This window comes from Sander vitreus, chromosome 1 (assembly GCF_031162955.1).
Source record: "Sander vitreus isolate 19-12246 chromosome 1, sanVit1, whole genome shotgun sequence".
Classification (NCBI taxonomy): domain Eukaryota; kingdom Metazoa; phylum Chordata; class Actinopteri; order Perciformes; family Percidae; genus Sander; species Sander vitreus.
In genome coordinates this window covers 37,998,816-38,017,111 of record NC_135855.1, presented here as the reverse complement: position 1 = coordinate 38,017,111, position 18,296 = coordinate 37,998,816, and the positions used below count along the sequence as shown (strand labels likewise).

The following is an 18,296-nucleotide window of genomic DNA, read 5'->3' as shown; positions in this document are numbered from 1 at the left end:
ATGTATTGATATAAGTGTATTTATTGAGTGTATATTAAAAAGTACCTGCATTGTTCTTTTAAAAAAATAAAAGATAAACCCATTGAGAGCCATCTCAAAACATCTGCATTTCCCAAAGCATCTGGATGATTTTAGTCCAATTGTGGCGAAAACATCATAGCATGTTCTCTAGGTCAGTTGAGAAAATATATAGAATTACCACCCAAGGTTCAAAGGTCAAGGTCTCTCTCTCTCTCTCTCTCTCTCTATATATATATATATATATATATATATATATATATATATATATATATATATATATATATATATATATATACACAGAGGTGTAAACAGGAAGGTAGTAAATGTATAATGAGAAGTACAAACACATATATACAGATGTAAACATGAATGTAATAAAACCCATGAAAAGAGTGGTATATAATGTTATTTTTTTTAAATGAATAAAGCAATCTACTTTAAAATATAAATGGGACTCAGAGCCGTTCAAAATGTATTTCCCAAAATGTCCAGCAGCCCTTTCACTGTACATGTTATTACATGATATAGTGCTATCATTTTATCCAGTCATTTGTAGCCTATACATTTTTTCCGATATATATTTTTAGTTTTAGTGTCCATGTCCATGTTGAAGTGAAGGTGCCTCTGACACATAGTCTGACAGTAACGACGTTAGCATTTCTAATTAGCTGTAATGTGAAATGGTCATGGCTTGTTCACAGCAAGAAGCACTTAGCATTATGGTTTAGCTTACATACATTTTCTGTTCTCCACTAAGTAGCAAGTGCAAAACATGGTGAGAGCAGAGAGAGAGAGAGACGATTCATCCGGAGGCCCAGGGCAGAGAGGTGAACCGGTGTGTGTGGAGGGTGGGGTGCAGAGGACGCTTAAAAGAACCCTATTCTGCCACAAGGGAATGCTGACGCTATGTTCAACCCACCCTGTTGGGCAAATACAAATTTACCGTAATTGTATTATTCCTATGAGTCAGCGCTGTATCCTGTTTACCTCGGCTGCTGCCACAGAAACACTGAGCTCACTGAGAGGCAGACGGGAGGTACAAGACGTGTTTGTTGTCTGTACCTGGAATACCTGGGCGGTGTCCCTCCAGGAATGATGGAGGACTGACTGATCTCTGCAGTCAGTTAATCATATACGTTTCCCACATGTAAACTTAATATCTTCACGTGCAGTAGTTGTGCTGTATGGACAGAGAAACCATTGCAGAAGGTAACAACCAAAGAGTTTTTATTTGGCATTGATTGATGTGAGTACAAACATTCAGACAGTGAATTCATTCTGCACTTTGGTATCAGAAAACATTAAATAAGACAAAGACATTATGAGAATGAGACTCCTAAATCATATATTATTTCTCTGTTTTATATCAGTTCCTTGCTTATATCTGCCACATGCAAAGAACCAGTGTTTTATAGCTGGATTTAAACACTGCTGCTTTGTCCCAAAAATGTACATGATGTTTGAATTTGCATTTGAACTGATGAAAATGTAAATGATCAGCTGGTGTAAATCTATGTGTTTCTTCAACAAATCCAGTGAAAGGACCAAAACCTACAATATGATAGTCCATCTCTTAATACTTTCTTGTGTCTGAAGGCATGCTGTACATCTTTAAGAACAGGTCACAAATACATATTTTTATAAAACAAAAAGGCCCAGTGATTTCCCACACTTTTTTATCAGACGTTACTCAGGAAAAAGTGCCGTTGTTGGGGACTATTTTCAGCAGCGGATTAATCCACACTTGGTGCTCTAGTGAGTATTTGAGACAGCAGGATGATGTGTGTGTGGGATTGAGTCAAAATAAAATAAAGTGTGTGTGTGTGTGTGTGTGTGTGTGTGTGTGTGTGTGTGTGTGTGTGTGTGTGTGTGTGTGTGTGTGTGTGTGTGTGTGTTCATGGTTATGAAGGAGCATGTCCAGTGCAACAGTGTGGCTCACTGATGTCTTTTCAATAGTTTTTGGATGCTTTATGGAGCTCTATGGCACAGAGGAAGAAGAGATATCAGGCTTTGACACACACACACACACACACACACACACACACACACACACACACACACACACACACACACACACACACACACACACAATACTTGTACTGTTGGTTTTGGTCTTTTCATGGGATTTGTCACATTAAAACTAGAAGACTTTGAAGACTGGGTGCTGGATCCTTAGCGTGGATAATAATAATTTATTGAGGTAATTTGGACAGTAATTTGGCAGTGCTCTTCCTCAGTGTGTTCCACAGGTGATTGCTTGTCAAACATGATGAGTAAGAGCGCTGCCCGAAACGTCTGTGTGGCAATAAAAAAAGTATTAACTGGAGTAATGTCCAAAGTACCTTTATACAAAAAGGAAAAAAAATAGAGAATATTGACAGACTTATCCTTTAAATTAGGAAATACAATGGGACTAGAGCAGACACATGTACAGCTTGTGAATTGAATTCTCAGTCTTTGGTTTATCATGCAGCGGGTGACAGTATGAATGAAGGAGGCACAGCCTCCAAACACAGCAACAGTGACACAAAACAAGTGTGCAAATGAAAGCAGTAAAAAGTTGGGAAAACAAACAAACAGGCATTTCACACACTGTAATGTTTACAGTGAGGTTACTTCCTCTGAGGTTAGAAACATGAAATAGATAACAGGTTCATTACACTGACACTTGCTCCACAGAAACACTATGCACTGCACAGCCTCGTGGAAGATGATGACTACTAAAACACACAAAAAACAAAAGACTCAGACCAGCCAACATGACAAACTGTGGGGTCACAAGCAGTTTCACTTGATCCTGTACAGATTAAATATGAAAGAATTGAGCTAGTAGAAGTTTATTCAGCCTGCCTGTGTGTTGCTGCCGCCGCTGTAGTCTCATGACAGAACTGAATCTGTCTTATATAACAATCACTGAGTCCAGCAGATACTCTGTCACTGTGTGAATCTATTAAATAAATGGTTGCCCAAAACGTCTCTTCTTTAAACCACTGTTTTACAAGCTACTTTGCGGGCTGGTGTGAAATAATCCCAATCCTAAACATGTATACCTCTGAGAAATTTGAAAATATCAGGTTTTTACCGCATATAGGAGTTGTTTTATAAGCTGTAATTCAGGGAGGAACAGCGTCCAATGGCTTCTTCTGAAGGAGGAAATATGATACCTTTAACAAAGACTGTATAAAATATGGACGTAGTCTCTGTGACATCACCCATAGGTTTCTGAAGAGCCAAAATGAAGCTCAAAGTGGGTGGCTTCCGGATGTCGGTTAATCAAAAAATGGGCAAAGAGGTGAAGCTTGGATGAAGCTGAGGCGGGCCGAATGAAGCCTACAGTCTATACTCGCCTCCTGTGATGGCAGCCACCTGTCACTCAAAGCAGAGTGACAGACCTATCTCTCGTGTCTGCTGTGCTTATTTCCTGTCCTGTGCTGCTTTCCTAGCGTCTTTGATAAACCAAATCTGGCGCTACGAACAGCAACATCTCACCGCCGGCCGGACTGACTGCTAGTTTGGGTGGCGTCATTTTCTTTAGTCAGTGGCCCAACAGGTACATTAGCTCTCCAAGCTAACGTTAGTCAAACATGCATTTTAGATAAATGACATAAAAAGTATATCCAGTTGTTCCTCGGCCCCGTTTGCTCAGCACCGTTAAATTGTATGTACAGGACGCAGGGGTTTTCTACTGGGAACTTATTGCAAACAAACTTTGTGATTGGGTCTATAGGGATTGACTCCCTTTTGGAGCCATCCTCAAGTGAACACTCGATGAACTGCAGGTTTTGGCACTTCCGCCTTGGCATCCTGTTTCCTTTAGCTACACTTACTGAGTGCAGAAACCAGCAGGAAGGACAGAAACCAAGCAGTGGAACTGGGATGATTGATGTGAATTTTAAAAACACCAGTATTTCCCTTTAACGTTGCCAAAGGAGTATCTTCCCTGCTGTGTTTTTCTCCTGACAGCTATAACGATAAGCTATGCCATGTGGGTACACAAACATATAACTTGTTGATGTCTCACACCATAAACTAGTTTTACAGCAGATCCTAACGTGCCAACATCCTCTGACCCTCATCTCTGTGGTACAGATCTACAGCAGACTACAGTGAACCAGACAGATGCTGCCATCTAAAAAACTCATATGGAACAAAGAATCCCAGCAATGATTTTACCAAACAAAATTATATAACAAAACACACGATGCAAATAAACTCAGAGCAATACAATAATTACATATAATTAAAATATATTATGAAGGACAGTGGATCGAACTATGATGTAGCCTTCCAACAATTTAACGCTTCGAATCATCTTCACTAAAATGGAAAATGGATTTCCGTGTGCTGCAAATGTTCTTAAATAGTTAATTCCTCTTTTTTCCCCCCCTCTTTAGTGAAGCTTGCTGCTGGCTGCGAGACTCATGCTGCTCCTCCGCTGTATCCTTTTTCTGGCTTTCACTGCGGCAAAGGAGAAACACAACAAGAGTGAGTTAAAGAAATAACACACCTGTCCATACCTGTCAGGGAGCTTCTTCTTTTTTTTTTACAAACTAGTCTTAAAGTGCTCATATTATGCTCATTTTCAGGTTCATAATTGTATTTAGAGGTTGTACCAGAATAGGTTTACATGGATTATTTTTTTAAAAACACCATATTTTTGTACCGCACATTGCTGCAGCTCCTCTTTTCACCCTGTGTGTTGAACTCTCTGTTTTAGCTACAGAGTGAGACATCGCACTTCTGTTCCATCTTTGTTGGGAGTCGCACATGAGCAGTACCTAGGTAAGGACTGCTGGCCAATCAGAAGCAGAGTAGGGCGGGCCCTGACAAGCAAGCTAGTGTGATCCAAAACAACAAAACAAACCCACTTCAGCCAGTAACCATGGCTTTGACTCAGCCATACAAGCTAGACTGGAGCAAGATGTTTCAGAGTGGTAAGTTGTTAAAATGTTAACAAATAAGTCTTTCATACATAACGTTTTAATTCTGTCTCCTGGACATGATGATACAACTATCTGAACTCTTCAGGCCTCTGCTCTAACTAGCTTGGTTTGAGGGCGCGCCATGCTAGCAGCTAGGCGAGCATTGTAACGTGTGTTACAAAGTGACCACGTTTGTCTCTGAAGTAAAGGCTGGACTACAATAGAGCTGTTTGGAGCAGTTTGTGAACAGTGTTTTCTGTTGGAGATGGTAAGTCCCTTTGGGGTGGACTTTGGGCTTTTTCATTTTGTAAACCTATAACATGCACAAAAAAGATATAGAACACAATAAAGGAAAGAGAACAAGCCAAAAAGCATAATATGAGCACTTTAAGGTAAAGAACGGGGTATCCACGCAGACTGCACTCACCGTCAGTACATTCCACTTGGGGTTTCTCCCACTGTCCGTCTGCTTTACAGCGAACCACGGGAGGGTGGCGCTGTGTAAAGCCTGGGTTGCACTGATACCGGATGATGGCGTTGACAGGGTATTCCTCCCTCCTGTTACCAAACATGTGGGCATTCTCCACCTCCGGAGGGGTGCCACAGGACGCTGAGGACAGAACCAGAAGCTGTCATAGCAAACCACTTACTTGTGTCTCTTGGAGACGGTTCATGTTAGCCTGGTTGACACCAGACCCTTCTCAGTTGTAACTGAGAGTGGGTTTTGGGCAAGGTTCATTTGCAGCTCATTTCCAAAGGGGCGTCACCAACGGACGCCGCTCAAATGCCTCTGGGCACAATTGGATAGTCCTTCAACCAATCAGACCAACGATCCGGGTGACGTAGCAGCGACAGCGGCATCAACGGGTTGCTGCGCTTCGGTAGCCACCATGTTGAATGTAAACAAAAAGCTGGTCGCCGTCGCTGCGCTATCGTCATCGTGTAAAGCCCGCCTCAACAGTTGTGATTGGTGCCTCGATTTGGAAAAATTGGAAATGGGCTTGAATGGGCTCTTGGCCAGACTGACTTGCAGAGCAAATCCCAAATTTGCCAGAAGTTCGTCAGGGTTTCCCAGGCTAGGTTCAAGGAGCAATTGCGACCTTTATTTACATTTATAGTGGCTGCGCCCTCTTACTGGCCGTAGTAATTATGACGGGAGCAAAGCAGGAAGTAAGGTGAGGAAGTGTGAGAGCCCCAAATTTCCACGTAAGGAGGTGGGTTGGGGGTGGTGGGCACCCGGGAGAGCGGGGTTCCAGTCCCGTTTGAAAATAAAAGTAAATGGAAAGGTTTTTTTTAACTTAATGAACATCACGTTCAGTGCCATGTGCGTCACCTTCAGGAAGTGAAGTAACGTCTGATTTGAACTCAGCCCACAATAGTAAAACCCACAAGTAGTTTTTGGGCCTAATCATTACTAAATTGCGACCGTGGCATCACCTTCAGCGTCATGACCGTAACCAGAAGTGAAGAAAATGTCTGATTTCAACCCAAAACCATGACCTTTTAGTAGTTTTTGTGCCTAAACATAACTAAACTGCAACAATTTCACAACCTTAAATACTGTACGTGTTTAAAATCGAGAACTTTACGTTCAAAACTGCGACCGACGTTGTCTGTTTTATATATGAGTATTTCCTGCCACCACTAGGGACGCTATTTTATAAAACGCTCCTGTGGGTCGTTTTACAAGGTAAGAACAAACGACTCATATAATCGTATGCTTTGGAGTAGAGCTGTAATCAGGCCTTAAAAGTTCGGCCCGACAAGGCCCGAGCCCGACAGAATTCGGCCCGAGCCGGACAAGTACGTTTTGATTGACAGCGCTTTTAAATCCCGAACCCGTTTACAGCCCGACATTATTCAAATGTGCACACACACAGCTCTTTTGCCTTTTGTCAAGAATGAGTCATTTACAATTTTTTTTAACATCATTAATTCATGACTATCGTAGGCTACAGGCCACTTGGAAGTTGGAACAAAGAAATAAAATAAGTCCTCCAGAGGCCAGATCCGTTTCACCTCCTCAGCATCCATTTTCGCACTAATCGAAATGCATCACCTGAGCGCTCATTTACCGCGCAACCTGGAGTGCAAGCTCAAGCCTGGCCTTAGCCCGGCCTGAGCCCGTGTAAAATGATAGAAATTAAGACCGAACCCGAGGCAAAGATCTTCAGCTCTACTTTGGAGAACTTGTTGTCTCTTGCATTGAGTATTTTCACTACAGACGGCAGTAATCAAACCTACATAAATCAATATTATTGATGAACATTGAATCTGATGGCTCTGTGTTGAAATTATTGAGAATTAGGATTCAACTCTGCAGCTTTATGGATCTTTTTAGCTTGTTCATTTATCTCTTTTGCTTAGTTGTACCTCATTTCCAGCAGCAGCAGGCAGAGATATTTTCAGCCAACAAGCTTTGATAAACCCACTGTACGCTACTTCCCCAGCACCAAACAGCAGACAAAGATAGCGACTTGCTGTTGAAAACATCCAGCAGACCACATCTGCTGGATATGTAAGTAGGCAATAGTATGCAAACACATTTGCCATACTAACTTCATAAGGCGATAATATTCATGGCTTTGTGCCTGTCACCTTGTCTTAATATGTTCTTTTTCTACCCCTAGTGCCCATAAAAGGAGATTTAAAGATGTTGGGTCTGAACTAGTCTCGCATTGCCAGACCTTCCTCCACAGAGCTGCGGAGGAAGGTCTGGCTAGTCCACACAGCATTCCGGGATAAGATCAAAATGTGATCTGGTTTATTGGCATTTCTTTAAACCAATCACAATCATCTTGGGCGGTGCTAATCGGACGGAGCCACGGTGCCGCTGCAAAATAGCTTCGGAAAAGAATTTGTTTTGGTGGAACGTGTACGTTCAAAAGTTGTTGTAGTCGTGCAACAGAAAACTCAGATTGGACAGATAGTCTAGCTAGCTGTCTGGATTTGCCCAACAGGTTTTGAGGAGGAAAGCGGAAGGTTACGGACATCTGGCCAAAAATAAGGGCCTTCCGGCGGAATTTCCGGCAGCACCGGAGCAATCTCGGAAGTGGAATGTCGTGGATATAGACCTGAACTAACATACCTGGGCCTTTCTTGCAGGTAAACGGCAGGTGGTAGTTGCAGGGCACGTCGTTCCACTGGCCGTTCTCATGCCAGATCATCACCACACAGTCTTCTCCAGAGTTGAAGTAATTATCTGGCTGGTTCGGCCTCCAGTTCTCGAATTGCTGAAAAAGGAGGAGAAAGTAGAAACCTACTTTACTACAAGTTATAGACACAGAGAACAGGTAAGAGGGAGCACATTCTGCACTATACACTGTAAGTAAGCAGGATTTAAACTTTTAAAACTCAGCCCACACTTTGGTTGTTTGTTTCAATTACTCACTCAAGGGACGGCAAAATGTGTGTGTTGTTGTCTTTTTCTTTGGACGTGCGCAAGTAGGCGGCAGTGGAGAGAGAAAAAAATACTGGGAGAATCACTGATACTGCTTTCGGTTTCGAAAGCGCGGACATTTGGAACAAGTATAAACAGTTTTGCCTTTAGGTGTGCCCAGATGATACTTAGTTTTGAGCAAACCCGATAGCACAGAGCCACATTTTTTAAACACAGTGCTGTTTCCCATTCAAACACTGTGTACTGAAGTCAATTTCTCTTTGTGCTTGCACCTGTTTGGTAATTGTGTGCCTTTAAATAAAGCTGCTTGTGTTGAGGTGGGTGGATGGTGCAGCTGAGGTTGTGTTTATGCAGATCAGATCTCTTTGTAGTCATTTTGCATCTCTTTGTGGTCGTTTTGCATTTCTTTGTAGTTGTTTGATTGCCTTATCAAAAATAAATACTAACACTTCATACGGAGGCTCTGGCCCAGGGGCCGTGCGACTCCTTGGGCCTGTGCCTGCTATGCTGGTGGGGTTGCAAGTAGACTTTATTTTAAGGATTTGCAAACCAAAAAGGTTGGGAACCACCACGCTACACCATACTATACTATACTCTGCCCTGTTGCATGTAACAGGAGCAACACACCAGCATAATGTCCTCACTCACCAGTGGAGTGCCATCTGTCCAGCGGAAGTCATTCTCAACTGTCTTGTCATTCAGCCCGATCCACTGGTAGTCCTGTGCATTTGCTGCGAGAGACAAAAGTGTTTTATTTTTAATGGTCTCCATCTCAATGGACACACACACACACACACACACACACACACACACACACACACACACACAACAATTTATTTAAGTCCACTTGAAGGAAACTATTTACCGGGACATAAATATTATAGATGCAGTTAAAAACATATACAAAATCATGGGCCATTGGCATACAGCAGGTCTTCATAATATTAAGCATATTACTCCGTCTTCATGGGTATAAACACACACACACACACACACACACACACACACACACACACACACACACACACACACAACATCATGCACTTACAGTTGACAAAGTTCTGCTCCTCTGGGGTGATGATGCTGACCAGATGGGCGTTCAGGTCCCGGCAGCGCTGCTCTGCGTCCAGCCACACCTCTCTGTCAGAGAAGTGCAGGTAGCAGTTCCCCTGAAACTTAGTCCAACCGTCTTCACACTGCTGCTCATCTGCAGCCGCAACACCAAAGAGTCAACATTCACACAATGTATGGCCTTCTGAATGCACTTTCACTTATATATACGTTTATATAGTCAGTACAGTTTACTATATTTTCAATTTCATTAGCTCTCAGAGACTTATAACTTGGACAACTACAAATGGGTTGGACAACCAAAGCACAGCATCTGATGATGAGAAGCTCTTCTGTATTCTTATCATTCTTTCTGCTACCTGTGCGATATTAGTGTTGGAGCAGCTGATAACGTGCTTGATATTGGTCACAACCCATGTAGTGTTTCAGTATTACATATTCCGAACTTGTCTTGTGAGTCAGTGAAGAGTACATTTTCCCACTGCGATGCCTTCAGTTGGTCTGGCATTCAGTACAAGTCTGACGACGGGCAGTGTTTCCATCCTGACGTAAAAAATGCAGAATGGAAAACAATACACAATGCTTCACTTAAGCTGGGAGAGCACTGCCCAACAGTAATGTAATTGTGAATTTCCATTTTTTTCCTTTTACTGTAACATTCAAAGGCTTCATTCATTCTCATTCTCTGACTCCACCTTAATGACTTTATTTTAAGGGTCAGTTCATCTAAATTACGTAATAAGATATTTTCACATTTCGCACTTTCTTTCTGCAAAAACCTTATTGTAATAACAGTTGTCATTGGAAGTACTTTATATCAAATACATTATATCCCTATAGAAATGGTTAACAATGTGTTTAATGGTTTATCCTGGGTAGGATATTATTTGTTAAAATACACCCTGCAGTTGGGTTTTTTAATGTTGTCTCTTTGCAATCTCAGGGTACCCTGGAAATCCAGAGTTCTCGCGAGAGCACAATTTGAATTTGCCCAGCGAGTCACTCTGGCATTCAGTAATGATGTTCATTAACTATGCCTGATATAGGCGGGCCAGAGGCGAGCTAAACAAAAGTCATTAGTAAACATTGCAAGATGGCTATGGATGAACACCAGTTGTTTGAAACGGCTTTGGCCGCTACAGTGAACAAGTTAGACTTGGCTTTTTATCTAAAAGAGAAACAGAAGACGGTGCTCGAATCGTTCCTTTGCAAGGAGGACTTTTTTGCTATTTTGCCGACTGGATTCAGCAAGAGTTTAATCTACCAGTTAGCTCCGCTGGTAGCTAAGTGTATGGGGCTTAGCGAAAACCCACTGTGATTGGTCGTAGTGTTATCCAATTGCGTGCAGTGAGATTTTCAAATCCATGCTTGGTGCCGCCCCTCGAGTTGGGCCATTTTCATTAGTCAGTGCCAGACCCTTAATCTTTTGGATTTGGGTCTGGATTTCCAGGCTAATCTCAGGGCACGTTCAGACCAGAAAAAGCGATCCGGCGATTGGTTGCAGGGCTGTGCGGTGGTGGGAGTGTCACTTTAATGCCCATTTGTGTGACGTCCTGTTGTGTTATTTAACCCCCCAATCCAGCACAAGTAGACTTTATAGTTCACATTTATTGTTTTCCATCAGATCGTTTATAGACCGACATTTCCCACTGCACTTGAAGGCAGCTTCATTTCACGGAGAAAGAGAGACAAAAATCGCAATCGCAATATCAGTCAAAATAATCGCAATTAGAGCATTTCCTCATATTGTGCAGCCCTTATTCATATTTGAGGCGCTAATTAAAAAAAATGTTCTTTGAGTGATTGGAGTGAACTGACCCTTTAGTTATATGTTATGGCCTTTTCCCCAGATAGGAAAACAGGGTCCCATGGCAAACCAGGGACATCACAGTTACATGATGCATCTTCGACTGCTGGACCACCAGAACTCCTCACAGCCACAGCGAGTAATGATGCTATTGGCTGGTGATGTTCAGCATCTCTCTCTCTCTCTCTCTCTCTCTCTCTCTCTCTCTCTCTCTCTCTCTCTTTGGTTGTTTTTGAGAGGCTGCAGTTAGTATTTATTAGCTGAAGCTGATCTCATACCGATCTCACAGCGTTCCCCTCCGTAGCTGGGCAGGCATAAGCATTTGTAAGAGTCTGCACTCTCCACACAGGTGGCTCCATTGGCACAAGGGTTGGGATGGCACACATCTACCTCTGCAAAAAAGGGGGCGGTTGACACTACGGTTTGAGCGTGGGGTGGGGGGGGAGGAGTTGGCAAGCAAGGTGTGGGAGGTGAAGCTGTGATAGAAGGACTATCACACCTCAGGGTTGAAGTTAGTGAACAATACTGTCGCTGCTGCAACCTCTGATCCAGATTAGACTTACTGCACACTGAATCATCATCTGTCTCTTTGTTTTTGATTCAAAGTGTTTCAGGTTACCAAATCATGACCATATATACTGAAATATTAGAGGTGGAAAGTGACAAATTACAATTACTTGCATTCCTGTAATTGAGTAGTTTTTTTGTGTACTTCTACTTTTTAAAGTAGTTTTTAAAATCGGTCATTTTGCCTTTACTTAAGTATATTTAGTTTGAATCACATCTGTTACTGAGTGAAAAAAAAAAAAGTAAATAAAAAAATGCAAGGGAAAAATTGCGCCCCAGAAACTACTGCAGTGAGTGATGGGCAGGATGGGCAGCGCCAGTTTGTGTGGCGCTAAAATCACAAGAACGATAAGTTAAATAATACTTTGCATTGCATTAGTAGTTTAAAAGAAGTTTTCATAGCTTAGCCAAAAAGATATTGGTGCATGACATTGCTAATGTTGGTTCGCACTAGCAACCTGCTAGTGTCCTTTTTGCACCCACTGCTGTTAAAAATTACATTATTATATATTATTATATATATTTATACTGGTAATTTAACTTGTATTTAAATAAAAGATCACCCAAGTAATAGTACTTTTAGAAGTAGAACATGTTTGTACTATTTTCACCTCTGTGAAATATGTACCAAATCTGTGTTTATGTCTGCAGAGAGACCTAATAATTGTAATATTTGCAGTAAGTGTATGTTTGAATCTGTGGTTAGTTGCAGCAGAGGATCAGTATTCAAATTCCAGCAGGACGAAAGCACCCATATGATGCCAGAAAGCACATATGTTGCCCCGGGTTTAGCATGCATACAGCGTAGCGGAGGCGGCGTATACTGGCACAGCAAACCAAAAACAACATATAGGCTGAAGGCAATTGTGATAACACGTGTGACACAGAGGCTGTACAACCTCAGAGCAGAGCTGATGCATATTTGACGAGGACCCAAACACAGAGACCCATAGCCAGACACAGACAAAATCAACACAAGGAAATCAGTGGAACACGAAACATCAGCACAAATGCGATGCAAAACACATCAGGACAGAACAGCAGGGAGAGAAAAAAGATTTTTGGTGAGTCTAGTAATACTGATTCATTAACAGCAAATATAATCACAACCTGTTAAATATGTATCTGGAAATATAACTGACAAGCTGATTAATAAACAGAACGCAGACAACAATACAAAACATGCAAAGTGCTCAACAACAAAGACATAAATTAAGTCTGTTAAACCAAATCATCATCACACAATATTGAATTCAGTAGTTTTTTAGACAAAAGAAAGGAGAAGAGTAAAAAAAAACAAAAAAACACTTGCAACAGTTTTGGGACTTACCATGGCAGAGAGCAACACCGTCCTCTACGGTACATGAAGCAGCTCCACAGGGGTTGGGTTCACATGGGTTAAAGCCACCTAGAAAAAAATTTGGAATTATTCAATGACATACACTAGTTCTGATTTCAAAAGAGAGATGCATTAGTATCATCTGAACTGGTATAGCAGTTGTTGTGAATATGTTACATTCCATTTTGTAAAAACTCAAAACACATTTTAAACACAGACTCTCTCATTTGTTTTCATTTGTATCATAGACTGTAAAAATAAATTCCTCCTGAAGATTTTTCAGCGTGAACCAACCTTGAACCAATTCTCCTTTCCTCTGGAGTCTCTCTCTTATCTTTCTACTCTCACGTCATCTAAGTGAATGGAGCGATTGTTAGAAAATGTATCTATTCTTGTGTATCTCATTATACACCCGAGCGCTTGAAACTGCTTTCACAATCAACTCACAGAGGTCAAGCCTATTAGATGATAGGATACGAACCATAAAACCATTCCGATCGGATTGTTTCCTAACAGCTGTTGTGCCCTCGCTGAATTTCAAATTTTGACTTCATCCATGTGTAGTTTGCAAATGCCACAGCACAGCAAATGAATGCATCCTCCCTCTCGATTTTCAGCAAAAACTATTATAAGCTAATACATTTTGTACTTTTTCTTAACACTTCTAACCTTACAAGTGTAACATTTCTTTAGTCAAAGTTACAATATTCTTTTGTTTTAATGCAAGTGCTGTGGATCTAACGATAGCCTTGAACTCCGCCAACGTTTGACTTTCTCCATATCAAAGAGACTAGATGCAGGTCAATGGACTGTTGAAAAATGTAAGTAATTATTGGTGTCAATGAGTGGGAGCATGTCCTTTAAGACATGGCCCGAGATTCTGTTTGACCCTTGGCTTTTATGGACCTTAAAAAACTCTTTCAACATGCTGCAGTAGAAATTCTATCAGCTGTTCTTGGTTCTTGACTAATCAATTAATCAACTAACCATTTCAGCTCCAGCAGTAAGCTGCGAGGATGCATCATCCCTTTAAATTTTAACAAACACTGCTTTCCATTCCCACTCTATCTCTTCATTTTACAGAATACCTGGACAACAACATGTGAAAAAGGACATATCATTTTGCAACCAAGAACAGAAAGAATTAATAATATGGTGACCTACCCGCCACTGAATCTGTTTCTTTACCATTGCCTAGTGCCTGCACAGAGGCTGGTGTAGTTGCGGTGGGAGGAGCAGCCAGTCCTGCGGGAGCAAGCACAGGGTGGGGAGTTCCATAGATGCCACTAGGGATCTGTGACAGTTCAGCCCCACTGAGGGCCTCCTCTGGTCCTGTGGTGCTCTCTGTCAGTGCCCACTCACTGGATGGAGAGGGCAGCACCACCACCTGTGGCAGATCACCAGAGGAAGCCCCTGAAAAAGTGCCACTGGCTGTGGACAAGCGTGTGTCTCCGCTGCCAGAGTAGAAGCCACTGCTGCTACTGCTTCCTTCCCCACTGTACTCCACCGACCCCTGTCCAAGCTCCATAGACAGTGTAGCGTCTCCGGATACCTCTGTCAAAAACTCCCCAGTCAAAAATTTAACACTGCCTTCTTCTCCGCTCGTTGAGGACTCAGATCCAGACATTCGTGATTCAGACATTCCTGATCCAGACATTCCCGATCCAGACCCAGAGAGGAAACCTGAGCTTCCAAATCCAGAAAACAAATGTCCACCACTTTGCTGTCCAGAGCTGTGGAGTAAAAACCCAGAGGCCTCCTGCTCTCCAGAGGATGACACTGTCATGTCAGTGAACCCTGATCCCACAAAGGTCACACCCGAGAAGAACCCAGAGCCACTTCCAGAGGCCGAGCCACTGAGAATCCCAGATCCTGAAATGTCTCCAGAGCCACTGAACGACAGTAGGCCTCCACTAAGCTCATACTCCTTGTTGGTACTAGGGGTGGACGCATCAATCAGTTCACGATCTATCAGTAAAATCTGAATGTCTCCACTTCCCGAAAGCTCTCCTGACTGTCCACTAGCACTTCCAGAGGAGAAGCCTGATGGAAAACCACTGAATCCAGAAAAGCCCTGGTCGGTGATGAAACCGGACGACATGCCAGAGAACTGTCCACTTGCAGAGCTGGAAGATCCACTCTCTGCAGAGCTGAATCCAGATCCAGATCCAAATTCGGAGAGGTCTCCACTTCCACTGAGCACTCCAGAGCCTGATTCAGATGGAGGGAAGATAAAGATCCCTGTGCTTCCCTCTCCGGCTTCTTGGAGTCCTCCTGAAACTGAGCCCTCTCCAGAGACAATGCTGTCGATGCCCGAAAAAACAACAGTGATGCCGGATCCTTCTCCACTGACAGCTGATCCAGAAGCATCTGCACTGCTGAAGCCTGATGCTCCACTGGGTAGCTCAGCACTGGCACTGCCGGCCAGGTCTCCAGAACCAGACAAGTCTCCAGAGGTGAATTGATCTCCAGAACCAGACAGATCTCCAGAGATTACACTGTCTCCAGAGCCAGACAAGTCCCCAGATCCAGACAGATCTCCACTGGTTACCCTGTCTCCAGAACCAGACAGATCTCCAGGTCCAGACAGATCTCCACTGGTTACCCGGTCTCCAGAGCCAGACAAGTCCCCAGATCCAGACAGATCTCCACTGGTTACCCTGTCTCCAGAACCAGACAGGTCCCCAGATCCAGACAGATCTCCACTGGTTACCCGGTCTCCAGATCCAGACAGATCTCCAGATCCAGACAGATCTCCACTGGTTACCTGGTCTCCAGATCCAGACAAGTCTCCAGAGTAACCCCCAGAGGCACCGTCAACCCCAGACCCTGAGCCAAATTCTGCTGAGCCTGAGCCAGAGCCCGAAGTATCCACGGGGATGGGAGAGACGATGGAAGGAACAGCTAAAGGGACATAGACAAAAAGAATGAGACGTTGGAAAATAAAGGGACAATTTGCACAAGTAAGAAAGTAATTTGTAATTTGTTCACAATATAAATATAGCTTACCAGGCCTCAGCAGATCAGTAATTGATGTTAGGTTAAGCAGGGCCTCCTGGATATCTGTGATGTTCAGTCCAGTTTCATTTGCAATAAGTAGAATATCCGCTGTAAGTATTAAACAATAAGAGCAATGATAAATGAATGGTGATGAAAATAAAAATTCTGAATAAGCCCTAGAGCTGCAAAGATTAATCGATTAGTTGTCAACTATTAAATTAATCACCAACTATCTTGATAATCGATGATGGGTTTGACTCATTTATCATGAAAAGAAAGTAAAAATTCTCTGATGCCAGCTTGTTAAATGTGAATATGTTCTAGTTTCTTCTCTCCTCTGTGACAGTAAACTGAACATCTTTGAGTTTTGGACAAAACAAGACATTTGAGGACGACATCTTGGGCTTTGGGAAACACTGATCGACATTTTTCACCATTTTCTGATATTTAATAGACCAAACAACTAATCGATTAATCGAGAAAGTAATTGTTAGTTTTAGCTGTAATCAGCCTGTTAGATAACAGTCAAGTGTTTACCTCGGAAACAGTATGCATCAAATCTGGCATCAACTTCAGGATAGCTTGTCTGGTTGCCGTGAGCGTACACAGTGTGTACTCCTGATTTTCCAGCTCCACACTCAGTGCGGGGGTTGTTGATGGGATAGCGGACGCTACGATCCAATAGCCAGCCAGCACGGCACTTGTCGAAACCCATTTTCCAGGCTGTGTAGAGCTCTCCGGTGGAGGCCAGTATGGCGTTCTGCTGTTGACAGCTAGAAGCAGCCTCATCATATGTGAAACCCTCAGCGGAGCCCACATGGAAAACCTCACCTGTGGAGGTTTTCGAGGAGGAGATGTCAAGATGGTGAAAAAGAAAGAAAAATAACTTGAAATAATACATTGTGTAAAAAAGAGGGATTGTGCTAGTAAGCCTGTTCATGATGATTCACTCTGTCATCTTTAAGTTGGACATAAGAGATTTTATGTTAGAGGAATGGGTAGTGTTTTCTTTCTTACCTTTGAGCCCATCAATGTAGCAGTACACATCATATCTCTCGTCTGCTGGCCTCAAACCATATGACCGAAGTCCAGGTTGATCCCCCAGATCTCCAGCACACTTATGTCGAGGGAAAACAATGGGATACCTAGAGAAGAGCAGGCGTGATGACGTATTGCGTTTGGGACAGGAATCTCTCTACCTGAACCTTGAAAGATTCTCTACCTACCTAAATCTGAAAATACAATTCAGATTTACCTTACAGTCTGGTCCAGTAACCATCCTGCATCACACTGGTGATATCCAGCCTCGTATGCTGCCTGCAGTTGCTCAGGAGTGGCCATGGAGGCTCCGACACTCTGGCAGGCCAGCTGGGCCTCAACGAAGGTGAAGGCATAGCGGCTGGAGCCTGAGCGATAATGGAAGACCACACCTGCACAGAGAAACAAGAGATATTATTATTAGGGACACTTAAGCCCTATTCACATGGGACTAGTATTAACAGGGGACCTCATGTGATTTAGAAATTACCCCCCAATGTCTGTGTTTGGTGCGGCGCATTCAAACGGGATAAGCGACGTCTGTATTTTAATCAAATTTACTGACATAATCCTCTGTATATGATGTCGAGGCTCTGTCAAAACTTTCATTTATAATTGCCAACACAGCCAATAGAGACAAAGCGCATCACATCACACTCTGAAAGCCACGCCCACCGGAGAGGAAAACACAATATGCAACTAACAGCTGAAATGCTAACAAAGCAAAGTGCCTGGAGCTAGCTAAAAACATCTGATTGAGCATGTCAAAGGATTATTTTAGCAACGTATGTCTACCAGAGAGGACAAGTTAGCTGTTAGTAAGCTAATGTTAGCTTTGTGTTAGCAAGCTAAGGCCCTTGCAAACATAATAGCCTACTATAGTTCTCGGATTTATCCACATTCCACTATAACACAAGTTGCATACTGTCAAAACTCTTTAGCTAAACTTACAGAAATATAGTTAACCTAAAACTGACATTGGAAATTTAACTTGGTAAAAAAATGCTTTCAAACATAACTTTGTGCATAACGTTAGCTTAGTGCCTTCCCATTCTCCCTGCTAATTCCTCACATCTGTATCCACTTTGTTTTCATTAAAGCTCAGTTTTTCAATTTGGCAGCTTTGAAAAA

At 42.6% G+C, this 18,296-nt stretch overlaps 1 protein-coding gene across 1 annotated transcript in view; it reads right to left on the bottom strand.

Annotated features, from left to right (window-relative positions):
* Nucleotides 1-1,226: 1,226 nt before the first annotated feature.
* LOC144520777 (aggrecan core protein-like) overlaps nucleotides 1,227-18,296 on the bottom strand; it is a 34,156-nt gene continuing 17,086 nt past the window's right edge. The window contains exons 9-19 of the mRNA XM_078254798.1: nucleotides 17,383-17,557; nucleotides 17,145-17,272; nucleotides 16,665-16,958; nucleotides 16,137-16,235; nucleotides 14,292-16,031; nucleotides 13,119-13,196; nucleotides 9,392-9,550; nucleotides 8,992-9,074; nucleotides 8,032-8,176; nucleotides 5,371-5,553; nucleotides 1,227-4,479 (exon numbers count right to left, since the gene is read on the bottom strand). Coding sequence (XP_078110924.1) covers nucleotides 4,412-4,479; nucleotides 5,371-5,553; nucleotides 8,032-8,176; nucleotides 8,992-9,074; nucleotides 9,392-9,550; nucleotides 13,119-13,196; nucleotides 14,292-16,031; nucleotides 16,137-16,235; nucleotides 16,665-16,958; nucleotides 17,145-17,272; nucleotides 17,383-17,557 — 3,152 coding nt within the window. The 3' untranslated portion in view covers nucleotides 1,227-4,411. The remainder of the gene's footprint in view (nucleotides 4,480-5,370; nucleotides 5,554-8,031; nucleotides 8,177-8,991; nucleotides 9,075-9,391; nucleotides 9,551-13,118; nucleotides 13,197-14,291; nucleotides 16,032-16,136; nucleotides 16,236-16,664; nucleotides 16,959-17,144; nucleotides 17,273-17,382; nucleotides 17,558-18,296) is intronic.